A 23,975-nucleotide genomic window follows, 5' to 3' on the forward strand; every position below is an offset into this window, starting at 1 on the left:
TTTTACCATCCCCGTCCCCCATCACTTGTGACTATGCAATAGATCCTCTCTAAACCTCAAGGTCAAGTTTCAACACATGATCTTGGCTATGATGTGGTCCAGGGCCACTATTAATGTGTTGAGAGGGGAGTCTCGTGCATATGGGGACCTCAGCCGTGGACCAAGTGGACGAGGCCATCGTGCTTGGCAAAGCGCAATGGCCTTGTCTAGTGTGACTCTATAGCATGGGTTAGTTGCAGTCTGGTGGGATGACCGTGCATCTATTGAATTATTGTTTGTAGAATCTAGTCTGTGGAGGGCACGGGTGGGGCGGGGGCCCAAAGATTTAGTTCAATTGCCACTTTTTATTCACAAGCACCAACTGTGACTAGATGCCATCAGAGTAGATCAGACAGGATTGGACTAACTGGACAGGACAGATCAAACTAAAGGTCCCATCCATCAGACATGGACAACCTTGGGCACACCACAGAACCCCATCAAAGTCATTGACCAGTAAGTTGGAATGCCTTGCATGTTGTCACATGGCAATGCATTTCAATGGGATATTACAGGAATGATTAAAGAGCAATAAATTGCACTTATGAATGATGGAGAATTGCATCCTACTTAAACAACCATCCAAAAAAAAAACTAATATCCACAGTACAGGTTTTGCCATCCACCTTGGCAACTTTAAATATGCATTTTTACTTCATGGAAAAACTTCAGTGTGAAGGGAAACTGTTGACCTACAAACCTAAAAAGCTACATGCAAACTTGAAGACTTAAACTGTGTAATTTAGCCAGGTAAGGAGACCATGTTGATTTCACTGAAGAATGTTTGGAATGTTCATACCAGCATTACGTGAATGCAGCTTCTCATCGGTCATTCAGGCAGTGCAAAATTATGTACAACAAAAATTTTTTGAAATTTAATCCAGCTTACAAAATAGTATTATCAACTTCCACATAAACCATGTGGATAGCTGTTCCATTTAGATGTTATAGCTAGCAAGTACCTTATAAATGGGGCACAGGAAAAAGCTAGGAACAGCTCGTCCATAGTCGGAAAGCACTTGCTTGCTCCACATTTTTCTAGCAGTATGCTCATCATGGAAATCCCTGAGCTTCTCCAGTTTTGGAAGTACAAATGTTTCAAGGTCTGGACGATCTTTCCGCCTTAGCTCTGCACATTGAAGGCCTAGATGAGCAAGATCTAAAGCTTCATTAATAGGCCATTCTCCAGCAGTTGGATCGAGTATCTCAGTGAATGCATTCTCTTCAATAGCAATGCTGACCATTGCTGTCAGTCCAATTGGACCTCTCCCTGTCAACAGTTGCAATATAACTAGTCCTAATGCATAAACATCAGACCTTGGGCAAAACACTCCTGTCCGTTGATATTCAGGGTCAATATAAGCCATTGTACCCACAGGAACTGTCTCCCTGTACTCAGTAACACTGTATGAGACTGTGCCAAGAGCCAATCGAGCCAAACCCACATCTCCAATTTTACTTACAAAATTCTGGTCTAACAGAACGTTTGCAGGTTTTAGATCTCGATGAACAATTGGATCAGGCCTTGAAGTGTGGAGAAAAAGCAGCGCAGTTGCAACTTCAGCTGCAATTCGGAATCGTACCTGCCAAGGCAATGGCAAGCTCTTGCCTCTACAAAGTAAACGATCTTCTAAACTCCCATTCGCCAAGTACTCATACACTAAGCAGCCTTGCTCAGGGCAAGCTCCTACAAGAAGAACCATGTGAGGGTGATGCAGGCGACCAAGAAGTTCAACCTGCAAAAACAGAAAAGCACAGAAACACGACCATTCTCACTGAAAAATATAATATAATGACATAAATAGCGACCCACCAGGTCATGGTATTCAGTTTTAAAACCCAAACAGTTGTATATGAAGACGGTGCTGTTAGATTTTTCCTTACCTCTCTTTGGAACTCATCTAGACCTTGAACTCCACCTTGCCTAAGAACTTTGATGGCGACTGTTGTATGATGTAATTTGCCTCTATAAACCGTACCATAACCACCTTCCCCTATTTGATTGTCTTCAGAAAAGCCATTCGTGGCAGCCTTCAGCTCCTCAAAATCATACTCTCTATATCTTGTCTGAGCTTGCAGGACAGATGCCATCGCTTTTTGTCTATTTAATGCTTCCCGATAAGCTCGCTCTTCAGCTTTTATACGACGCTCAGCTTCCTCTTCTGCTGCCAATCTTGCAGACTTTAAGGCCACCAAAGCCTGATCAAACTTTCTTGCTTCTTCTACTGCTTCCAGTTTTGCTAGCTGTGCTACTATGATAGCCTGTTCTCGCTTTCTAGTCTCCTCCTTTACAAAGGCATCCAGTTCTCTTACCTGGGATAAAAACAATGCACATACTGGAAAATGAATTATTTCCTTCCAAGCAAAAGTTTCCTTGAGACTTTTTACCACTATGCCAATATAACAATTCAACATTGTCGCAACAAGCTTTACTTTTGAAGCTTCAACCAACTCAGCATGCTTAAAAACAGAAACTGATGTAAAACAGCATATTCTTTCAAGGGAGATACATTTCAAGCGTTACTCAAAAGACAATAGGAAAATATGATGGAACATTAGTCTTACAGCCTAACATTGCCTGCCTCAAAACATGTGGAATACAGAGCAAAGTCATTTGAGTACAATCAGTGGCCCCTATATGTGATTGGTAACAATAGTTTTCTTTTTTCACTTCTAAACATAAGGCTGGTTAGTTAAGAATGAGTTTCCAATAATGGGAAAGGGAGGTAGGGTGGATACCAACAATCTCCCCATTATCCCCCATCCTATCCAACAAAGAGAGTGAATCAACTGTGAGAACACTTTCTACAATCTTTTGGCAATGGCTTAGGAAAATATTTTATACAGGAACCCATAACTAGAATGGGTCTCCATAGTTTCAAAGTACATGGGGAAGGAACCTTGGGCAGAAAACCAAATAATTGCAATCTTCCAATCCTCAGGACTCGATCCGGATCTCCACAAATGCTGGCAAAGGCGAGTCAAGAGGTCTTTAAGCTACTCCACATTGACAGAAAATAGCTCAATGGGGACATCATCCCAATCTGGGCTTTTTCTGGATGGTAAATGGGATACCACTTCCTCCACTTCTTCTTTAGTAATATCCGCTTTCATCAAGTCCACCCATTCAAGCTTAACCTGATTGTGAACCAGGTCACAAATGTATCGACCGTAAAATGAACATCATCGAAAAGAGAGAATAAGAGACCAAGGGATAGAGTTAGTTGAATAACAGTATGTGGAAGACTTCTTGTGGACTTGATTGTGGAGCCTTGAGTAACACAAAAATTGGCACTCGAACTCATAGAAGGTCAAGCAATCGGGGAATGAGATAATTAGCTGAATGAAATGGAAATATTTTGCGTGCAGCTTATTCAAAAAGAACATAAGTTGATCCTCATATAACTTTGGGGAGCCAATAGAGGCAACTCAATAAGCAATCACCGATATTTGAACAACTTCACTTTTAGATCATCCCCTTCCTTAATGGAAAACTCCTAAAGCCCAAAATCGAGATTGATATGCCGAGTGTGAACTCGCATTGCATAGTGTTCAATGAGATGACTCCAACATTCGGATGTGAGGGAAAAATGTTGTAACTGAGAATGGGACTCCAGAAGTAATCCTTGTATTAACTCAATATTGGTTGTGGCATTGGGAGCTCTCCATTGATGGATAAGCTCAGCATGAGCTAATTGAGGGTTTAGCAAAGGCTCTAGACCAAGGACAAGGTCCCAAAAACCCTAAGGTTTAAGCACTTCTTGCATTAAGTTTAACCAAGTGGTGAAATTCGACCCGTTAAAATGAGTCTTATCCATGAAGGCATTCTTGGCCATTGCAATAGTAGTAGTACTGTAGAATGGGAAAGAGAGGTAAGGTGGATACCAACAATCTCCCCATTATCACCCATCCTATCCAACAAAGAGAGTGAATCAACTGTGAGAGCACTTTCTACAATCTTTTGACAATGGCTTTGGAAAATATTTTATACAAGGAACCCATAACCGAAATGGGTCTCCATTGTTTCAAAGTACATGCGGAAGGAACCTTGGGCAGAACACCAATAATTGCAATCTTCCAATCCCCAGGACTCGATCCGGATCTCCACACATGCTGGCAAAGGCGTGTCAATAGGTCTTTAAGCTGCTCCACATTGACAAAAAATAGCTCAATGGGGACGCCATCCCAATCCAGACTTTTTCTGGATGGTAAATGGGATACCACTTCCTCCACTTCTTCCTTAGTAATATCCGCTATCATCAAGTCCATCCATTCAAGCTTAACTCGATTGTGAACCAGGTCACAAATGTATCGACCGTAAAATGAACAGCATCGAAAAGAACTTCCTATGGACCCAACAAAGATCTGTAGTATTCAAGGCACATCCAAATAATAAATGTCGGCTCCACAATCATCTTACCCTCCTCGTTCATCAATCACACAATATTCTCAATGGCATATTTCTAATGTAGACGAGTAAAGAAGTGATAACAGTTGTTATCATGCAAAGCATCCAAACGAGCAAGTAATTTAAATTTACCATATTTCTCCTCTTGAAGAGCTTGGACTCTACATTTCAGCCATTCAAAGCATGCAATCAAATCATCCGAGGTATCCCAACGTGTTGCATAGTGACTGAATGCTCCAATAAAGGGCACGAATATTGCAATTTAGCACAAAAAGTAGATGCATACTACATACCATATTGTCGGGACATTGCACATGCATTATCCCTTAAAAAAAAGCCATGCATCGATGCCCGTGGACAAAACCTATGTGGAAAATGCAGCTATCTCTCTCTTTTTTTTTTCGTAAAAGGTAATTGTATTAATTACGAAAAAAGTACAAGTTTACTTGATTACAAGATACATGATGACACTAAGCCTTCATGTGAAAAGGCTCCAGTACTAAACTACAAAAGAGTTACAAAAGTCATGACAAAGCCGTGAAGGAAATTGCCATATGCCAGGGAAGTAAGTCCTCCCGAGGGAGTAGGCCCGAGTGCAAAATGAGATCTATCTGCCAATGCAAGAGACCTTTAAGCCTCACAATATGTGCCGGGACATTAGAGGCGGAATCAAAAAGAAAGGCATTCCGAGTGGTCCAATTGTGCCAGCATCCCCAGTATCTAAGAAAATGAAACATGATCTTCATATGCGGCTGTGCCGGTGCGGGGTATTTTGGTCGTACAAAAACCCAATCCAAAGGGCTTAGCGAGAAGCCAACCACTGCGCGCCAAACCGCTGACAAGAGCGACTAGATATTCTTAGCGAGAGGACACGAAATAAATCGATGACGAACCGATTCAACAGTAGTGGTGCAAAAGAAGCAGTGGCCGTTAGAGATTCGACGCTTGGAAAGGGTTGAAGCAAGCGGAAGGCCACAAATCATCACCCTCCAAAGAAAGACCTTGCATTTGAAAGGTGTCTTGTTCAACCAGCCCCCCATCATAGTTGTCTTCCACCATGACTAAGATTTCTGCAATCCCCATACAGTATTAGCTTTAGTAGCCAACCATTGATGATCTTTAATCAGAAGATGATAGACCTGGTTAGCTGAGGCCTTTCCCAAATTCAACCGACCCGCAAGGTCCCAGACCTGCCAAGGACAATCCAAAGCAAGGGCAGGAAAGGGTTGCCTACTCTGAAGCACCGACAAAAGCTGTTCCCATAAATCACGGTATCCACGGGGGATTCCGAAAAGCCTCCTGGCTATTCGAAAGGATATGAAGACGTTGCGACTGGCAAGGGTGGCATCTGCAAACTGAAGTCAAGCCCAAATGTGCCATCTGGTTAAATTTTGGTCTGAGCTCATGTTTGCCTTCCCAAGAAAGTAGTCACGAAACTGCCAACAATTCCAGTTGAAAAGAGTTAGCATGTAAGCGGTTCTCCGCTGGATGCCAACGCGCCTTCAGGAGAACCAACTTCCAGGAGCAGACCAAATGAACAAGCAGGAATGAGGAAGGAGTAGAAAACCGCAAGTCTGCATTAAAAACATGCCACTAGGAGCTCCGAATTTGTGTATTACCATGCCGAAGCCCATGGTCCTCAAGAAAATAACGAGCTATAAGGACCCACGGGTGCTGATCCACGCACATGGCACGAAAAAGAGACCAACGAAGTGCCAGCAAATGAGTTTCAGCATCCAAAATAGCCCCACCACCCATGCGTTTGGGAGTACATGTATGCGACTAAGAAATCCATGAAATGCCTGGCTGCAAGGAATCCTTCTTCCATTACATGAAACGAATGTGCCGAGTGAGCTCATTCAAAGTAGTAGTAGTCCAAGGCAGCAATGGCAAGAAATATGTGAGCATCGGCAACATAATGGTCTGAGCCACCTTGAGACGAACATGGAAGGGCCAAGCCTGTGACCTCCAATATAGAAACTTAGCTGCCAGTTTCTGTGAAATCCAGTCGAGAAGTTGTTTTGGCCGAACATCAACACCCAAAGGGTACCCAAGATGCCTGACAATGGAACTACAGGGAACAACCTGACCCTGCCAGTCCAACGACTGTAAATCGGACTCCGTGCAACTGAGAATGGCCGATTTGAAAGCATTGATATGAAGACTAGAAGCATGACCAAAGAGCGTCCAAACATCTAATGCTTTGTGAAGATTGTCCTTGTCGGCACGCAGAATCATAAAACTATCATCAGCCAAAGATTGAGCAATGAAGTGTTGTCCAAAAGGAAGGGACAATCCAACCAACTGAGTAGAAGCTGCCATGGAAGATAACATGGAAAGAACCGGATGAGTCGCAAGGGCAAAGAAGAGAGGACTCAAAGGGCAACCTTGTCTCACAGAGCGTGCAAGGACAAATGGCTCGGTGACACCACCATTTAGCATAACTCGCGAAGAAGCCGCAGTACTAATGGTGTGGATCAAGTGGGACATCCGAGTACCAAAGCCCATAGTAGACATAAGTTGGCGGACATGGAAGGGCCATGCTTGCGACTTCCAATACATAAACTTAGCTGCCAGTTTCTGTGAAATCCACTCCAGTAGTTGCTTTGGCCGAACATCAACACCCAACGGGTACCCAAGATGCCTGACAATGGAGCCACGGGGAACAACCTGACCTTGCCAGCCCAATGACTGTAAATCAAACTCCGTGCAGCTGAGAATGGTTGATTTGAAGGCATTGATGCGAACACCCGAAGCATGACCAAAGAGCGTCCAAACATCTAGTGCCTTGCGAATGTTGTCCTTGTCTGCACGCAAAATCATAAAGCTATCATCAGCCAAAGATTGACTAATGAAGTGCTGTCCCAAAGGAAGAGACAATCCGGCCAACTGAGCAGAAGCTGCCATTGAAGATAACATTGAAAGAATCGGGTGGGTTGCCAAGGCAAAGAAGAGAGGACTCAAAGGGCAACCCTGTCTCACCGAGCATGCAAGGACAAATGGCTCTATAACCCCACCATTGAGCATAATGCGTGAAGAAGCCGCAGTACTAATGGTGTAGATCAATCGGGACATCCGAGTACCAAAACCCATAGCAGACATAAGTTCTGCAATGAAAGACCAGTCTAAAGAGTCAAAAGCCTTTTCCAGATCCAATTGAATCAATACCACTTCTTGACTAGAGTGCCTTGCATAGTCAATGGCCATTTGCACATTTAAGATATTATATAGAATATTGCGGCCCTTAATGAAACCATATTGAAGAGGATGCACAATAGCTGGAAGGTGCTTGTGGAGCCGATTCGCCGACACTTTGGAAAAGATTTTATACATCGAGCCCATCAAAGAAATTGATCTCCACTGTTGCAACATTGACGGCAAAGGAACCTTTGGAAGCAGTTTGATAAGGCCTTCTTTCCATAAGGAAGGCATGACCCCTGTTTCCCAAACCTGCTGAAACATAGCCACCAATGGCTTCACCAGTTGGGTAGCCAAGCTCTCAAAGAATTCATTGGTGAGACCATCCTAGCCAGGGCTCTTATCCTTAGGCAGGTGTAACAAAACATCCATAACCTCCTCCTGACAAATATCTGCCTCCAAAGTAGCTTGCATATCAAGTGGAACCTGATGGCGGACCAGATCATAGAAGACTGAACGTGCATGCGTAACCTGGTCAGAAGGCGACGGAGAAGAACCAAGAAGATCCAGAAAATAATTCCTGCACATATTAACAATGGTGTGCGGATCAATGACCATGCGACCTTCTAAATCCTGGAGTCTAGTCATATTTTCTCGAGCAGGAGAAGCATGCAAGGCGCGAAAGAACTTATGAGTCTGACAAGCACTATCTTGCAAATTGTCAATCAAATTGTGCAATTTGGCCTACTCATAGGATTTCAACTGAAATTCTTTAATAAGATTAGCCAGACAGCAGAAATTCATCATCTGGGGTGTCCACCAGTAGCGAATGAACCAAAGCCAATAAGTCCTCCGCTGCATATCAACGCCGCCGACAAAGAGAGGCATGATGGATCCCATACTGGCAAGCAACCCGTTGCACATTAGAGAGCAATCGTTCAAAAGAAACTATGCCCTCAGAGGCAAAGTCCAATAAAAATCTCTCAATCAATTGCTACATATAGCCCTGAAAGATTGAATGCTTCAAATAAGACGAGTTGAAACGTAAAGGGAGTCTATCCAACAACTGCATAAAAGGTGCAATGGGTTGTGCCAGTATCTCAAGCTGGAGAGGGAAATGGTCCGACAAGGCATATTGCTGCAACACTTTCATTTCCAACATCTCAAGATGAAAATCATCATCATGCATGATGTACATTCGGTCTAACCGCGACCATGTGGATGCATACTGTGCAGAATGGAAAGTAAACCTTGGAGATGAAGGTTGTAACCAAGATCATAGATCTTGTTTAAGTGCCGCAAGAGCAAAGGCATTCCACGCCCGACTTTCCGACGCATCCATCACCGAATGCCCTGAAGTGGACTGTGAAGAGTCAACACACATATTGAAATCCCCCATCAAGAAACCCCTTCTGCCAAGTGACATGGAGCTCTGCAAAGTCTTCCAAAGATCCCGGTGAGATAAAGGGTCATTCGGAGCATAGAGGCCCAGCAACCATAAGATCTCTCCTTCAAATAAAATTTCAATTACCACAAAGCGGCCCTGTACATCATTTTTAATAAGAACAGGCTGATATTTCTCATGGACAATCATAAGCACACCAGAATAATGCACAGCATGTGTCCCTGCATAAAACAAGCGAAACCTATGGCAATCCATAACTTTTCATGCTTCACTGTGACTCTTGTGCTCCATTGCACACAAGACATCCCACTGATTCTCATGCAAAACAGTCCACATGGCATGTTGCTTATAGCGAGAACAAATGCCTCGCACATTCCATGTGGCTATCTTCATATATCTATAAAAAGAAAATCAAGAACGAGGCACCGCTTGCCTCAATTTAACTTTGTCTGCTAGAATGTCAAGGACACCGTCATCCAGAAAATCAGCTAACACTGCAAAAGAATTCTGCCGGCCAGCTTTAGAGGTAGATGGGATATCCACTGTCTTGGGGATGGAACGGGGATAACGACGATCCCAGGGTGTAATCACATTGCCTCTAGAATCAAATGCTAACTTAGCAGGCGGGCCCTTGCGACCGTCTGTATATACTTTCCTTGTAGACTGATTACGGGGAGCAGAAGGAACCATAGTACGTGCAGCATGCTGTGAAGAGAACATTTCTTTCCTGCGCATATACATGCGCATGGAATCCTGTGGCACAGTAGGCCCAGAATCCAGCAGGCCAGCATCCAACTTTTTACCTTTTTTGGAACGTGCCTCTATCCAGTCATTGCTACAGGAATCCAAACCCAAAACCTGTTGTTTACCTTTATCCAAGACACTGGATGGCTGGGTTTCCTCCTGTGACGGAGCATCAAGCACCATGTCATCCATGGGCAGCACAACATGCACATTATCTGAAGACGGTTGCCTCTCTGGGCATTCGGCCATAAAGTGCCCCAATTTACCACGCGAAAAGCAGTGTCCTGCAAAGTTGTCCCATTTCAAGCGAAAATGCAAAGGGTGCATGCTAGAGCAATTGAGGCGCAGCCACGCAGGGCTCTTCCTAGCAGTGTCCCATAACATACACAAACGGTTTCTATTCATTGCCCTTAGGCTTGGGGGAACCAACACCGTTGCCACAACGGCCATGGCATCCTTTAACAATGGCCAATAGACAGCCGGGCCTCAACCCACAATGGGCATTCACATTGAAGCAGGCGCTGAAAGTCTGCCATAGGGCGCCATGGCACAACATGGACCAAACGGCGATCAAAGAACAATGGTAGTTTGGACACGAGCTCAGCCCGATGCTTCTCAAATTTCAGCAGCACCTCATAGAAGCCTCGAGGCCCAACAAAAATCTCCTCAACACACTCCCCTTGTAGTAAATGGTGCAGCCACTGGAGAATATGGGAAAGCATTGGGAGCCTGCCAGTGAAGAAGAGTATAACTGCACGATCATAAAACATGGAAAAAGAGCGCAGGACAGTTTTCGGATCCACCGTTGCCTCCAGAACCTCTTCAGTTCCCGCGTCAGAAAAAGCTTCATGATTATGCTGGACATAGTCGCCAAGCAACGTATTGGTAAACTCCAGCAAATGCTCCCAGTCAATCTCTTGCAAATCCACAGAACCAGAGGCCACCTGAGCATAAGAACGATCCTGATGACCGATTGTCTCTTCGGGCGTATGCTTGGAGCGCTTGCCCGCAGACTGAAAGTCAAGAGCAGAAGGCATCTCCTCTGTGCAAGGAACCATATCCTCCGGTTCCTCTGTATCAGAATCTGGACCAAGGGCGGCCACCGTTTGGTCAATAAAAGCCATATCCAGGCCAGCCATACTTCTCTCTGAGCTGAGGCGGGACTACGACAAAGGTGAAGGGGCTAGTCTGGAACTGGGCGCCTCTCTCTCTCTCTCTCTCTCTCTCTCTCTCTCTCTCTCTCTCTCTCTCTCTCTCTCTCTCTCTCTCTCTCTCTCTCTCTCTCTCTCTCTCTCTCTCTCTCTCTCTCTCTCTCTCTCTCTCTCTCTCTCTCAGGCCTCTTTATTTGTCATCGGCACCATGACTCGTGAGAAGCACGAGGCCTTCAATTTGCATGCGATCCATGTGGAGAGGGACACAAAGAAGTCCAACTCCCACCATTGGACATGGAAGTATTGCGGGAAGCGCTATACAAGTGGTGTAACTCGCCTTCTTCAACATCTTTCCAAGACGAAGGGGCAAGTTGCTCTGTGCAAGGAGATCCCTCTAAACATTGTGGAGGAGATTCTTGCCAAGATGAGAGGGGGATCCACAAGAGGAGGAGGAAGTGGCTTATAGGCACCAACTCCTATGCCTACTAACGAGGAAGCATCCAATGTGGGCATATCTTCAACCCATACGAGACAAGCCTCTACCATTGGTGGTGGGGGCTCCACATCCGCATCCCGCTCCGGTAAAAGACAAAGAGTGGAGGCTCATGCGGTGCTGGAGAGACAATCATCTCTCTCTCAAGTACTCGGTCATGTGCGTGGATTGGTTGTCTTTCTTAGAGAAAGGTAACAACTTGCGGACATTGAAATTGCACGCACGGTGATTGAGTGCAATATTGCATTCAATGTCCTAAAGCAAGAGCAATGGAAGAAGATGGTAAAAGCCATTGCCAATGTGGATCCATGTGAAGGATGGACCGGTGTCACATACAACGACATGAGGACGAGAAAGATTGATGAAGAGAAGAAAAGGATTGATAGATCCCTTGATCCTATTCGGGCCGCATGGATAAAATATGGTTGCTCCATTCTCACCAACGGATGGAGTCATCGTAAGAAACGGGGCATCATCAACATACTCGTCTCATGTCCACTCGGCACTTACTTTTTGCTGGCCGTAGATACCGGCAAGAGGGGGAGAAAAACGACGGCCGCATTCATCTATCGCCACATTCGACAAGCTATCATTGAGGTATACATTGCAATTTGCGTTTTAAATTTGTTTCACTTTCTTTCATAATGATAAATCATAATATCATCATTCATGATTCATAATTGAAATTTGATTTATACATAACTTGTAATTTGTAAATTGTGGTTGTAGGTGGGCCCCTCAAATGTAGTGCAAGTTGTCACCGACAATGCATCAAATTATCGGCGCATGGGCCGTTTGCTTGAGGCCGAGTTCCCTACCATTGTGTGGACTCCATGTGCAAGTCATTGTTTGGACTTGCTCATGGAGGACATTGGGAAGCTCAAGTGGGTGAAGAGGGTGGTCCGCGAAGCTACATCAATTGTCGCATTCTTCACGGTAAAGGTAAAGGTGCTTGCAATGTATCGTGACCATAGCACACTTGAGTTAAAGAAACCTTCTTTAACTCGCTTTGCTTACATGTGGTTATTGTTGGAGTGCATTTATGAGGTGCGGTCAGCCTTGCGCCAGACAGTGGTGTCCACTCTATGGAATGAGTGGAATGAGCATGAGACAGAGGAGACCAAAGCCATGCAGCGCTTGTGCCTTAATGAGCAGTTTTGGCAAAAAGTCTGTGCCATTGTCATTGTCGTGACTCCCCTTTATAGGATGTTACGTATGAGTGATTGTGAGGGGTCCACCATGGGACTTCTCGTTCACTTCTTTAGAGCGGCATTGGCGGAGGCACGTGCTTGTACAGTGATCACAAAGACACAGCGTACACACGTTTTAGAGATAGCAAAGAGAATATAGGCGTGGATGCATAAGCCCATCCATGGTTTTACCGCATTGGTACATCCAACCTACAAGTTAGCGGCAGTCATAGATGATAGAGAGTTCCGTTCAGACCAGCTTGCTTATTTGACTCGTGTGGTCCCTATTGATGACCACAATGCAGTGCTAGAGGAGCTAGGATGCTATGCAGATCAAAGAGGGCATGTGGCTTTTGCTTCTCCCACTTGTTGGAGGAGAGAGTCACTTGTGAAGCCTTTATTTTGGTGGCAAAACTTTGGATACGCATTGGAGACCTTTCAGCCCTTGGCCATGAGGATCCTTGCCCAGGATTGCTCTTCGGGTGCATGTGAGAGAAACTGGAGTGCCTGTTCTCTCATTCACACAAAGATTTGCAATCGGCTTAGCACATGACAGTTAGAGCAGCTAGTCTATTGCCGCACTAACTTATGCATGATGAGGACTAGGATGAGCATGGGTAGTCCGAAGCAGGTAAAGTTTAAACACTTAACCATAACATTTAAAATTTATTGTTTTAACTTTTAAACTTTGAACTTTGAAGTTTAAACTTTATACTTTACAATTAGACTTTAGCATTTAGTATTTACAATGAATCATGATCAATCTTACGTGCATCACTACATTGATGATTGTGTAGGTGAATGTTGATACATTCAAGTTGACGGGCGACACTCTTCCGAGTGTACATAAGGAGGTGGACGAGGAGGAGATGGATTTTGCAGAGCTCTATAGAGAACTTATAGCAGCAGATACTCGTGACACTCGCAGTCAACGTGCTCATGGGTGAGAAGTTCGAGTAGGTGGTAGCAGGGGCATGGTCATTCGACGCCCTCCGTCATCGAGGGGTGATTCGAGTGGCTTGCAGACATATGTAAAGCGGGGCTCTAGTAGCTCACATCCTGTGCCTCATGATGACATCCCCCCTTGCCTACACGGCCGCCATCTAGGGAGCCATCATTTGATGATGATGGTAACCTCATCAGTGAGGATGAGTATGAGTCTGTCTCATCATCGGATGCCGAGGAGTCATCTTCAGACTCTCTTGATGAGCACTCAGATGGTTCTGATGATGATGATGATGATGATAATAATGATAGTGATGCCTCATGATTCATCATAGATTCATCATTCATATGAAATGTCACATAGGTCTCTCTTTTTTTTTGTATCAAATATACTAGACTATAGTTGTATCGCATGTTTTGCGTAGCCCATGCGACCGCGATGGTCACCCTCATGTATTCATCTTATTCTATAATGAAATGGCTATTTCCACTTTAAACATGTATTATATGATGTATCATTTAATGATTTATGGTTTTTGTTATTTTAAAAATCATCTTTTTTTTTCGTACTAATATCGTACCGTACCTTATAAAATCACAAGGTACCAATTAGTACAGTATTTTATCGTACAGTACCGTATCGTACCTTTCGTACTTGACAACTATAACCACATGATAACCTTGACAGCATCCCAATGTCATCTACCAAGTGTAGCCATATAGTCTACCACAACTTCCACTGCAAATGCTATATGAGGACAAGTGGCTATAATGACATACATCAAACTACCCACAATGGATGCATAAAGGATCTTGGCTATCTCGGCCTTCTACTTATCAAACTGCAGATAATCAGCCGGACTAAGATTCCATGAGAATGTATAGGACAGCCAATAGACTTACTATCATGCATATAAAACAACTCAAGGACTTTCTAGATATACTCCTTCTGTGATAAATAAAGGAGCCCCTTAGAGCGATTGCGTGTGATGCGCATTCCAAGAATATGCAAGGCCCATCCTATGTTCTTTATCTCAAAGCTCTTCTTAAGCTGAGTTTTCAAGGCATCCAACTCATCATCAGCTCTCCTAGCAATAAGTATACTGTCCACATAGAGCACCAAAATCATAAGACTGCCATCACAAGCCTTCTTCGTGTATAAACACAGATCCATAATAATATGGCTATATCCCTGTGAATGCATAAAAGCATCAAACTTGTGGTGCCATTTCCTAGGTGCCTGCTTAAAGCCATAAGGGCTCTTTCTCAATGTAATACTTCCACGTAATTAAAAATTAGTTGGTTAGTTCGAAAGTTAGTTAGTCAATTAATAAGTTAGTAAGGTTACTAACTAAAGACTAACTAACTAACATTAATAACTAACAAATTTTTATTTAATTAAAAATATATTTTTTTTAAATCAAGAGTCGTAATCCGATATTTTTTCCAGATTGACAAAAACTATATCCACCCTTCACGGAAGTTACAATGTGAACGAGAGTTATGAACCATATTAATCAGTAATGTTAATATGTATAGTATGAATAGTCCAAAAATATTAGATTTTGGACAAAACTAGTATATTTTAGATATTTTAGATATTACTCATTATAAATATCCTAAAAAGCTATGGAGATTTCTAAAACAAGATATCATGTTTTTTTAAAAAAACAAGTGGTTTTTTCAGCTTGTTTTGGAGATTCAATTTAAAAAAAGAATTATTGGCAAAATCGCGCGTGTCGCAATTGCAGTTTACAGACAGTAAACAGCACTTCGAACAACGAGAAAAAGGAGTGATCTGAAAGGTTTCTAACCAAGCATCTTGGGGTTTTATCCCCCCCCTTCCCCTTCAAAGCCAACGGAACTATCAAAATTGTGATTTGAGCATCAAATTGCTGATTTTTCCAAGATCCCCTCCATAAAAAGCTCTTCTTCTTAGCCACAACCCTTCTTCTCTTGTTTAGCTATAAATATGAGGCATGGGAAGCGATTAAAAAAGCACAAAGAGACTCAGAGAGGCTGTGAGAGAGAGGTGGAGAGAGGGAGGTAGAAGGATACCTCTCCAAGAGATTGAGAGAAAGAGAGAGACACACACAAAGAGAGGAGTACCCCGAGAGGCTACAAGGGAGAGAGTTAGCTCAATTCCCCCTATCTCGATCTTCGACTAAGCCATCTTCTCTTACGCTCTCCTATCTCAAATCCATTCCTCCTCCTTTATCTCTCGAATCCACTTGCGGATGATAACCCCCAAGCGAAAAATCTCTCCAAACGCTGAAACTCCCACCACAACCACAAAGTTTCAAGAATACGCATTAAACTGCAATTAAGCCAGATAGATTTTATGCATCTGCATCCGTTTTCTTGGTTGAAATAATAGAAAATCCTATTACATCTCACAAAACATAGATTGAACTTGTAATAGAATGCGTAAGATTCCTAGGAAGTTAAAAAAATTTCAAACCCTAAAGAGTTGAAAGATTCTTCTCAAGGCCCATCTTGCTTGAAGTTGAAAGAAATTCAAAGTCCTTAAGTAACTATATGAATTACGCGGCAAACCCTAGTTCAAATGAATATGTAGGGTTTCGTTGTAGGGAAGCCAATGTCCCAAATTACAATCAACGTTGCAAGGAAACTCCTTCATTCAAAAGAATGAGAAAATTAAATTAGGTTATCTCTGGAAATCTCGGACAATAATGGGGATAAAGCCGAGGATAAAACCGAGACTAGATGCTATCGCATCAAATCTGAATTTTCTTCAACAGAGAGAACAAAGAATTTGTCTAGTACATATTGTGCACTTCTGCTTGTGTTTGTACTTAGAAGCACCTGTTTGAAAAAGGAGTCATCTAACAAAGAAATAAAGGCGTGTTGAGCATCCCCAGCTAGCGGTCAACCCTATCCAAGGGGTTCTTTTTTTATAACCACGTTGAGAATGTGAACTAAACCCGTCGTGAGAGGTCTCTCCATAGAAACGCCTGTTCGTAAGAGGATGCTTGGGTGCTAGGGGGGCTCCGGCTGTAAATATCTTGCCTCCGGATCCTACTCAAATGGTCAACGTGACTCGAGAAGGAATCTCAAGGCCCTGCTACTAATGGAAGGGCGGAAACCTGGAGGAAAATAATAAGCATCCTTACGGATTGCGGAAATCGTCCCATGGACTAGATTTGTATTTTAGTTGAAATTTTAATATAAAGTTTACTTTCAAGGAATTTGTCTGATCTGTTTTCGTGTTAGTGAATAAAATTACATAAAGGAACATGTGACTAACGGGTTAATTAAGGAAGCTACTTGTATGTGTTACCACTAATGTGCCCTTAGATAAGTAGGAAACTAAAGCTATCAAGGGAAGCGGGTGGGCGGAACCCCCGATGGATCCGTCCTACAATAAGGTGGTCCCAGAAAACTGGGAGGCTTCTCAACATTCAAATCGCAATAATGTATTGACCTTAGATAATGTAGGGTAGAACCCTGGCCCATATCGTTTTAGGAGACCGGAATGGGAGTTTACCCTACGGATAGGGAGGTCGAGCGATGCATCCCTCTCATTTCCCATTCTCTTTGAACCAAGTGCGATATGAGTCCACCACCTCGGTTTAGATGCTCTGTGCAAAGTAGATCCCACGCTAGAAGGCTGTAGAATGACTTGACAGTTAGAAACCCAAGAAGACTCAGGCCGATCCTAACAGGATTGGCCGATACGTTTCATTGTGGAGTAGACTCGAGAGTCGCTAACCGACAAACCTTGTGGCATTCCGTGGGAGTGTCAAGCAACATCTTTTAGATCAGTGGACTACTAAAATGTATCGCGACCTAGGCACGTTACACTCAACTTGCACACCAAGTGTTCCCTGCCTTTTTCTTCAAAGCCCTTAGGTTACTATATATAGATCTCATCATGCAAGTTCCCATCTAAAAAAGTTGTCTTTACATCCATCCAATAGAGATCTAGATCTAGCTGAGCATGTTAGCACCAAGTGTAGGGTTGTCATTTTGACCACAAAAGAAAACACTTCATCAAAGTCAACACCACATTCCTGCTTGAAACCCTTAGCTACCAATCTAGCCTTATAAGCAAGCTTGGGGCATCCAGGGATACTTTTCAGCTTGTACATATTATAAGCTCAAGCTCAACTGCATAAGCCAAATGCTTTGTAGTACATCCAACTGCCACTGTGGCTCAATACATAAAGCCAAGTAGCTTCCACTAAAGCAAGAGTCGAATGCCAAATGAGCAAGCAAAGCTCAAAAGATCATGTGAATGACATTGGAGTCTCCAAGATGTATAAAGTATAAGTCAAGAGCATAAAACCCAATAGATTCTTCAAGCTTGTAACTGCATAAGCCACTGAAGTAACCAAGACATGTAACCACAATCAATATCAATGCAATAGAGCTCAAATCTTAGCTCAAAAGCATGTCATAGCGCATTGGGAAGTATACATAATAATAGAAGTAGCAGTACATCCACTGAGTATCCCATAAACATCAATGAGCATTCGGCATAAGCTTTTCAATGATAAATGCTTGTTGCCCTGTTATTACAGCATTGAAATGCAATGAAATCTTAGCTATTTCAAGCTCAAATCAATCCCAAAAGCATAACCATACTATCCATGCACCAAAATAGCATCTCCGAAGTATCAAACATGCATTATGGAATTTATTGTTTGCTTTCCAAACCAGAACAGTTCTGTTATCTATGAAACAGAGAAGAAAAAACCACACAGAATCAACTCTATGAGTATCTACATTTACAACTCTCATCGTACTCTTCGTTTCTAGCTATAGAATGCCTAAATCTGATATCAAATTTAAAAGCTATGGTCAAAATACAAGTTTTGTCAAGCTGCCACAACTATCCACCACTTCTATAGCATGCTCTCTATTCACTCAAAATGGATAAAATGGCTGCTCCTTAGCTCAATAAGCACTCAACAAGGCTCAGCTAAGTCTTGGGAAGCTCCTCAACAAGCGCGAAGCAAGCTCGAACAAGCCGGAAAAAGAAAAGACTCAATGCATACCTTGAAAGAAAGAAACAACGACTACTATGAAACCTTGAGTTGAAGCTTCAAATCCAGGCTGAAGCAAATAATGAAGAAGCTCCTCGAATGGTTGGCTCTGATACTAGTTGAAGGGAGTAAGCTCGGAGTGGAAGCACGTAAGTAAAAGCAAGAGCTATAGTGGAAAGAGTAAGAGCGAGAGAGAGAGAGAGAAAGAGATATAAGATGTGGTAACTCCAACAGTCACAATGTGTGACTAGTCTTCCCTTTATTCAAATGTCATTAAAAAAATGAAGAATGAAGTGACAATGATGGGCGCTCGCCACCTGCAATATACAGGTATGCAGATACTGCCGTTATAGTAATATATGGGCGGCTAAGCACAAGCGCCTTTACCCCCAACAACCATATGCAACACATTGCCTAGATCTTCTAATGAAAGATATGGGTAAGTTGGAGTGGGTGGCGAGAAATGACGCTTGCACAATCGTTGGCTTTGTCAACTCCAAGATTCGAAATCTTGCAATTTATTACTCATACTTGAACTTGAAGTTGAAGAAGTCTTCGAAGACTTGGTTTCCGATCATGTGACTTCACCTCAAGCGTCCCTATGACATTCGCAATAAGCTCCAGAAAAGGGTCCTATGGGATGAATTCAAGGAGTGTCTTAAAGGAGAGTCCATATCAAGCCAAGTGGAAGCAAAGGTCATTCAGCACGTTTGCTTAAAGGAGAAATTTTGGATGGACATAAGAAGCATTGTCATTGCCATCACTCCCATCTACAAGATACTTCCTATGACCGACATGGAGGGGGTTACTATTGGCCTCCTCTATTATCTTATAGTACATACAATAGAGAAAATACAATCATCGACCATCTTGGATGGAGAGGCCTCTTCTTCATGGTTTTTTTTTTTTATGATTCATGTTTCTTTTTAGTTTTAGAATTTATAATTCACATTGTCTCACTCTCCTTTTGTTCACCTCTAAATCTCTATCCTCATAGACATCTTGGATATCATCCCTAAAAGAGATTATATTTTCTTTTGGATGAAGAAGAGATGGGAGTGAACGAAGTGACCCATTCATGGGTTCGCGGCTCTGTTGCATTCTACCTTCAAAAAACCCTCTCCCTTCATGGATAACAATGTCCTTGCCGACTATGGTACCTTTCTTTCAAAGACTTTGGCAAAAGAACACCATGGTGCCTTCCGTCAAGAGCTCATAAATTATAATGACCAAAGGAGCACCACTTTCATATCCACCATTTGTTGAAAGTGCAAACCATTCGTAATGCCTCTTTTTTTGTGGGAGTCATTTAGCTACCAACTGTCACACCTTCAAAGAGTGACCTTATGTATTCTTGCACAAGTTTGAAAATCTCTTTTTTTTTTCATTTGATTCTAGTTACAACTTACAAGTTTAAAGTTTAAACTTATTTTCTCTTCACATAGTTTAGAATTGTCCATTGGGTGCATATGAGAAGAATTGGTCTGCCTATTTTCTTGAGTACCCCAAAATTCGTAATAAACTTAGCATGCGATAATTGGTGTGACTAATTTATTATTGCTCCAATTTACGTATACTACGTGATATGCACGAAATATCTATGACAAGACAAGTATACTATACTTTTATACTTTTTAGTTCATAACTTTATTCATAAACTATATAATATATTTAGAGGTGTTTGATTTATTTAGTCTAAGTTTTTCATTCTTTAAATATATAGGTGAATTTGGATGTGCTCGAGCTCTCCACTAGCACACTTAAAAGTGTGACTCACGATAGGAACTTAGAGAAGGAGCAAATATTTAGGGAGCATCTCTCGCACTCGTGCACACCGAACCCATGCTGTTGATCACACTCCTGCCGCTATTGCTAGAGCTTCCACTTCGGCTTCCACATCGATTGTCCATGATGCTCGTGGGACACTCAGATGCTACATGAGGTGCGTGAGTGGCTCAAGAAGCACTCCTAGTTCAGCCCATGAGGATATACCTATCACTACCTCTCACATAGATCTTAGAGAACCCGAATATGATGAGGGCAATGTCATTAGTGAGGGTGATTTTGTTAAGGAGAGTGATGGCTCCTCAAGTGGTGACGAGGATGCTTCTACCTCTAATGCCGAGAGCCATTTGAGCACTTAAAGAGTCTAGGGATTTATCATTTGATCATACATCTTGATTTGGATTGAGCCATGGCTTTTATCTCAATCCATTTTTGTATATCTTATTGTATGAGATTGCCAATTTGGCTCATAATAAATTTGTTGGTTTCATTATTCATGAATGATGAGTCATCATTCATACTATACTCTTGGGTCTTGAGTCTTGTTTCAACTCTTTTTTGCACTTACTTTTGACTTGAATCTCTAACTGCATGACAAGGATAGGGCTGAATGGTGGGCAGCCTGATTATTTATCGACGTAGAAGGATCCTCCCAAATAGGGTGTTGTGTGTGGGACAAAAACTCTCTAGAAACACTCCCCATTCAATGAAACTTTGATAATTTACAGTTTTGGGGCTGTTTTAATTTTTTAACAGCTAATCAGTGGGTAGTGAATTTTTAACTCAACAAGCGTGCCTACTCACTAGAAGGCATCCATATTCACCAAATGTATTTAATGATGTTCAATAAAAAGTTCAACCAATCTTTGTACATTCTCTACTCATGTAGCACCAAAAAAGCCAGAAATCATAATCACAGGGCCATAATTAACATGAAATAAACAACCCCTCTGCCTAGTATATGGTTCTTTTCAGTTGCTTTTTCATGAATCCTGCAGACACAAACTGATAAGGTAAAAGGAAACTATAAGAGTGCAATAAGCAACAAAGCAATTAGCGAAAATGATAGTGCTGGACTACACATGCCAGACAACACTGTTTAACTTCTGAAAATATATACTTTGATATATTCAACAATGATTTCCGATAGCAGCATGGCGCTGCTAGTTCTCAGTCAACCTTGACTGAAATTGCAATGCATTTACACTCATTCGCCTTGATTCATGTCAACAACATACAACCATACTGGATTTCAGCAACCAACCAATTTATCTTCACAAAATACATCAGCTATTTATTGGAGGTCCATAAAAGAACAAAACTGGTATAACTAGCATAAAGCCAAAACTGCATCACTGAAAATATAATGAGTATATTTAATAAAGCATAAGCAAACTACCTTACGTGACGCATTAGCAGCCATTTCCTCTGCCACCACGGCACGCTGCTGCGCCAATTCAAGCTCAAGCTTCCACTTACTTGGATCATTTTCAGGCTGGCATTCAAAGCAGACAGTTATCAACAGTCATACCAGAATGAACTAGCAATGTATCAAAAACTGATCAGCTCTAAAAAGAATTTGCCTCACATGATAGTTTTCTTCTTCCAGCACACCCTCATTCATCTGTTTGCCTTTATCATTGTCCTTCAAACGGATCCTAATTGGAACAGCCTCCATGGACTTTCTCTTACTTTCAGAAGAGTTCTGAGTTCCCTCATCTACAAAAACAGAACTGCTGTTTAACTTCATGGGATCTGCTAGGCACAGACTTGATTCAATCTGCCTTATTCTCCTCTCTCCGCTCCTTAAATCATGGTTTTTAGCACCAACTGCATCGCTTGAAGAAAGAATGAGGTCACCTTCTTCAGATCTGTGTGATCCACACCCTCCTATGGCAACTTCAGGTCTAATAGCATCAGAATCATCTTCTTGAGATCTCAAAAGCTGTACTTCTTGCAGACTAGAATCAGGAGACCAAAAGGGTGAGATCAACACTTGGCTCCCTTTCGGCCCACGCAATCCACTATGGTTTTGTAGATTGCTTAGGTCAGAAGAACCACGCTTGAAGTTGATGGTAGATGTTGCCCTATCTCGTTGTATTGACAAAGATTGATGTGTGAATCCATTGAGATTACGTTGCTGCATGGCTCCATGATTTACACGACTGACATCTCTTACTCCAGAGTTTGCATCATCTAGACAAGATAAGGTTCTAGAAATGGCATCTGCATGTACAAAAGAGAAACTTATACTTCTTCAGTGTATTACACACAAGGTTCTCCTCATTAGTAGATTATGCTTCTCATAATAGCACTCTAAAAGGATCTCATGAAAACTCTAGCATTAAAATCCTATATGCACATCGTTTAAATAATATCTTTGGAAACATACAACAGCAAAGTGCAGCCAGTTCTCTTTTCACCAAGAGGATACAGATTTGGTAAAAGGAAGAGCACTGGGAAATTATTTGCATTCCAAAACACTGTTCATAAAGAAAAAATAATGACTTGATCATGTGTAATGTAAGCTCTTCCTTCTTTCCCCAACAATAATGCTTCCAAAATTTGTCAAATAAATAAAGTTCATGGAAGGACTGATTGCTGGATCCACATGGACACAAGCATCATTAAAAAATAAAACTAACTCTCCTAATGGTTCTAAGCCTAAGTTTTCCATACTTTGATAAATAGATTTTTAAACTTAACAATGATACATAAATGGATACCAAGTGTGTGCCTGTGCACGATTAAAGATATATCTACATCTTTATGCACACATAGGTCTATCAACAAAGAAACTAAATCATAACTCAAGTTGCTAAATCTCTATGCATCTAGCCCAAGTATAGATGCGAAGTGCGATGCAAGGGGCATCCCAATTCATGTTTTGCCAACAAAGGGAGGAATCAATGCTATCCCAAAAATGTGAAGCTCCTAAGGCATAACTAGCTTTGCAATGATACCTTTTCGCACATTGTACAATTCACAACAAGAGGCCAGTAGAATGTTAGTAAAGGATAGATAGTTTGAACGTTTTATGAAAATAAAAATATAATAATATAAATTGTTTGCCTAATAGAGAACCTATAGTTGGTATCCAAGAAATTGTATTATAGCTTCAAGTAGATTAAAAAACTAAATTATAACATGCAGAGCACGCTATTTACTACATGTGAAGCATGTTGTTTGTTATACTTCTTATGAGCAAAGGGAACGTTGCTTCCATTTACTCAAAAAAAATGTGAAAGCATAGCCTCACGAGCTTCACAATGATGCTAACCATGTAAAGTCAAGACCCTTGCGAGCTTCACAATGATGCCAACTGTGCAAAGTGCGGCAAAGCCAGCCAAGCCACCTAGTCTCTCTAATTCTATATGTGTGTGTATTGAAAACAGACGAGGGGAGAGAGGTGAAGCACCCAAGAGCGTGCACACACACAAAAGAAATGGAGACTTGATAACACGAAGAGAGAGGGCTGAAATCTTCTTCTTCTTCACACAAAAGAACTAAGTCTATAACATGACAAAAAACTAATATGAAAGTACCACAATGTATGTACACGCAATCACTAGCTGTAGAATCATTAGTGTATCCTCATATCAGTCACTTAACACGCCAATGAATAATATCGTGCCATGTCACCAAGGAACGTAGTGGATACCAGCTCA

At 42.1% G+C, this 23,975-nt stretch overlaps 2 protein-coding genes and 1 pseudogene across 6 annotated transcripts in view; 2 read left to right on the forward strand and 1 right to left on the reverse strand.

Annotated features, from left to right (window-relative positions):
* Positions 1 to 23,975, reverse strand: part of LOC148028087 (U-box domain-containing protein 35-like) — a 115,529-nt gene that overhangs the window by 46,283 nt on the left and 45,271 nt on the right. For 4 of the 5 annotated variants that reach the window (XM_087689773.1, XM_087689775.1, XM_087689774.1 and 1 more), the window contains 4 exons: positions 21,896 to 22,533; positions 21,707 to 21,802; positions 1,924 to 2,352; positions 1,002 to 1,775 (listed from right to left, as the gene is read on the reverse strand). In XM_087689773.1, coding sequence (XP_087545899.1) covers positions 1,002 to 1,775; positions 1,924 to 2,352; positions 21,707 to 21,802; positions 21,896 to 22,533 — 1,937 coding nt within the window. The remainder of the gene's footprint in view (positions 1 to 1,001; positions 1,776 to 1,923; positions 2,353 to 21,706; positions 21,803 to 21,895; positions 22,534 to 23,975) is intronic. The other variant, XM_087689776.1, reaches the window with a different exon arrangement.
* LOC148028090 (uncharacterized) lies at positions 11,094 to 12,023 on the forward strand (annotated as a pseudogene).
* Positions 12,165 to 12,728, forward strand: LOC148028091 (uncharacterized). The gene has a single exon (XM_087689025.1). It carries the CDS (start codon positions 12,165 to 12,167, stop codon positions 12,726 to 12,728), a length of 564 nt encoding a protein of 187 aa, XP_087545151.1.

The sequence above is a fragment of the Lygodium microphyllum genome, chromosome 12 (assembly GCF_053477565.2).
Source record: "Lygodium microphyllum isolate KBCC chromosome 12, Lygodium_microphyllum_v1.1.10, whole genome shotgun sequence".
Taxonomy (NCBI): Eukaryota; Viridiplantae; Streptophyta; class Polypodiopsida; order Schizaeales; family Lygodiaceae; genus Lygodium; species Lygodium microphyllum.

What these genes read in the sequence shown, in the direction of transcription:
- LOC148028091 (XM_087689025.1), top strand. Translation starts at nt 12,165, where the DNA reads ATGGGCCGTTTGCTTGAGGCCGAGTTCCCTACCATTGTGTGGACTCCA.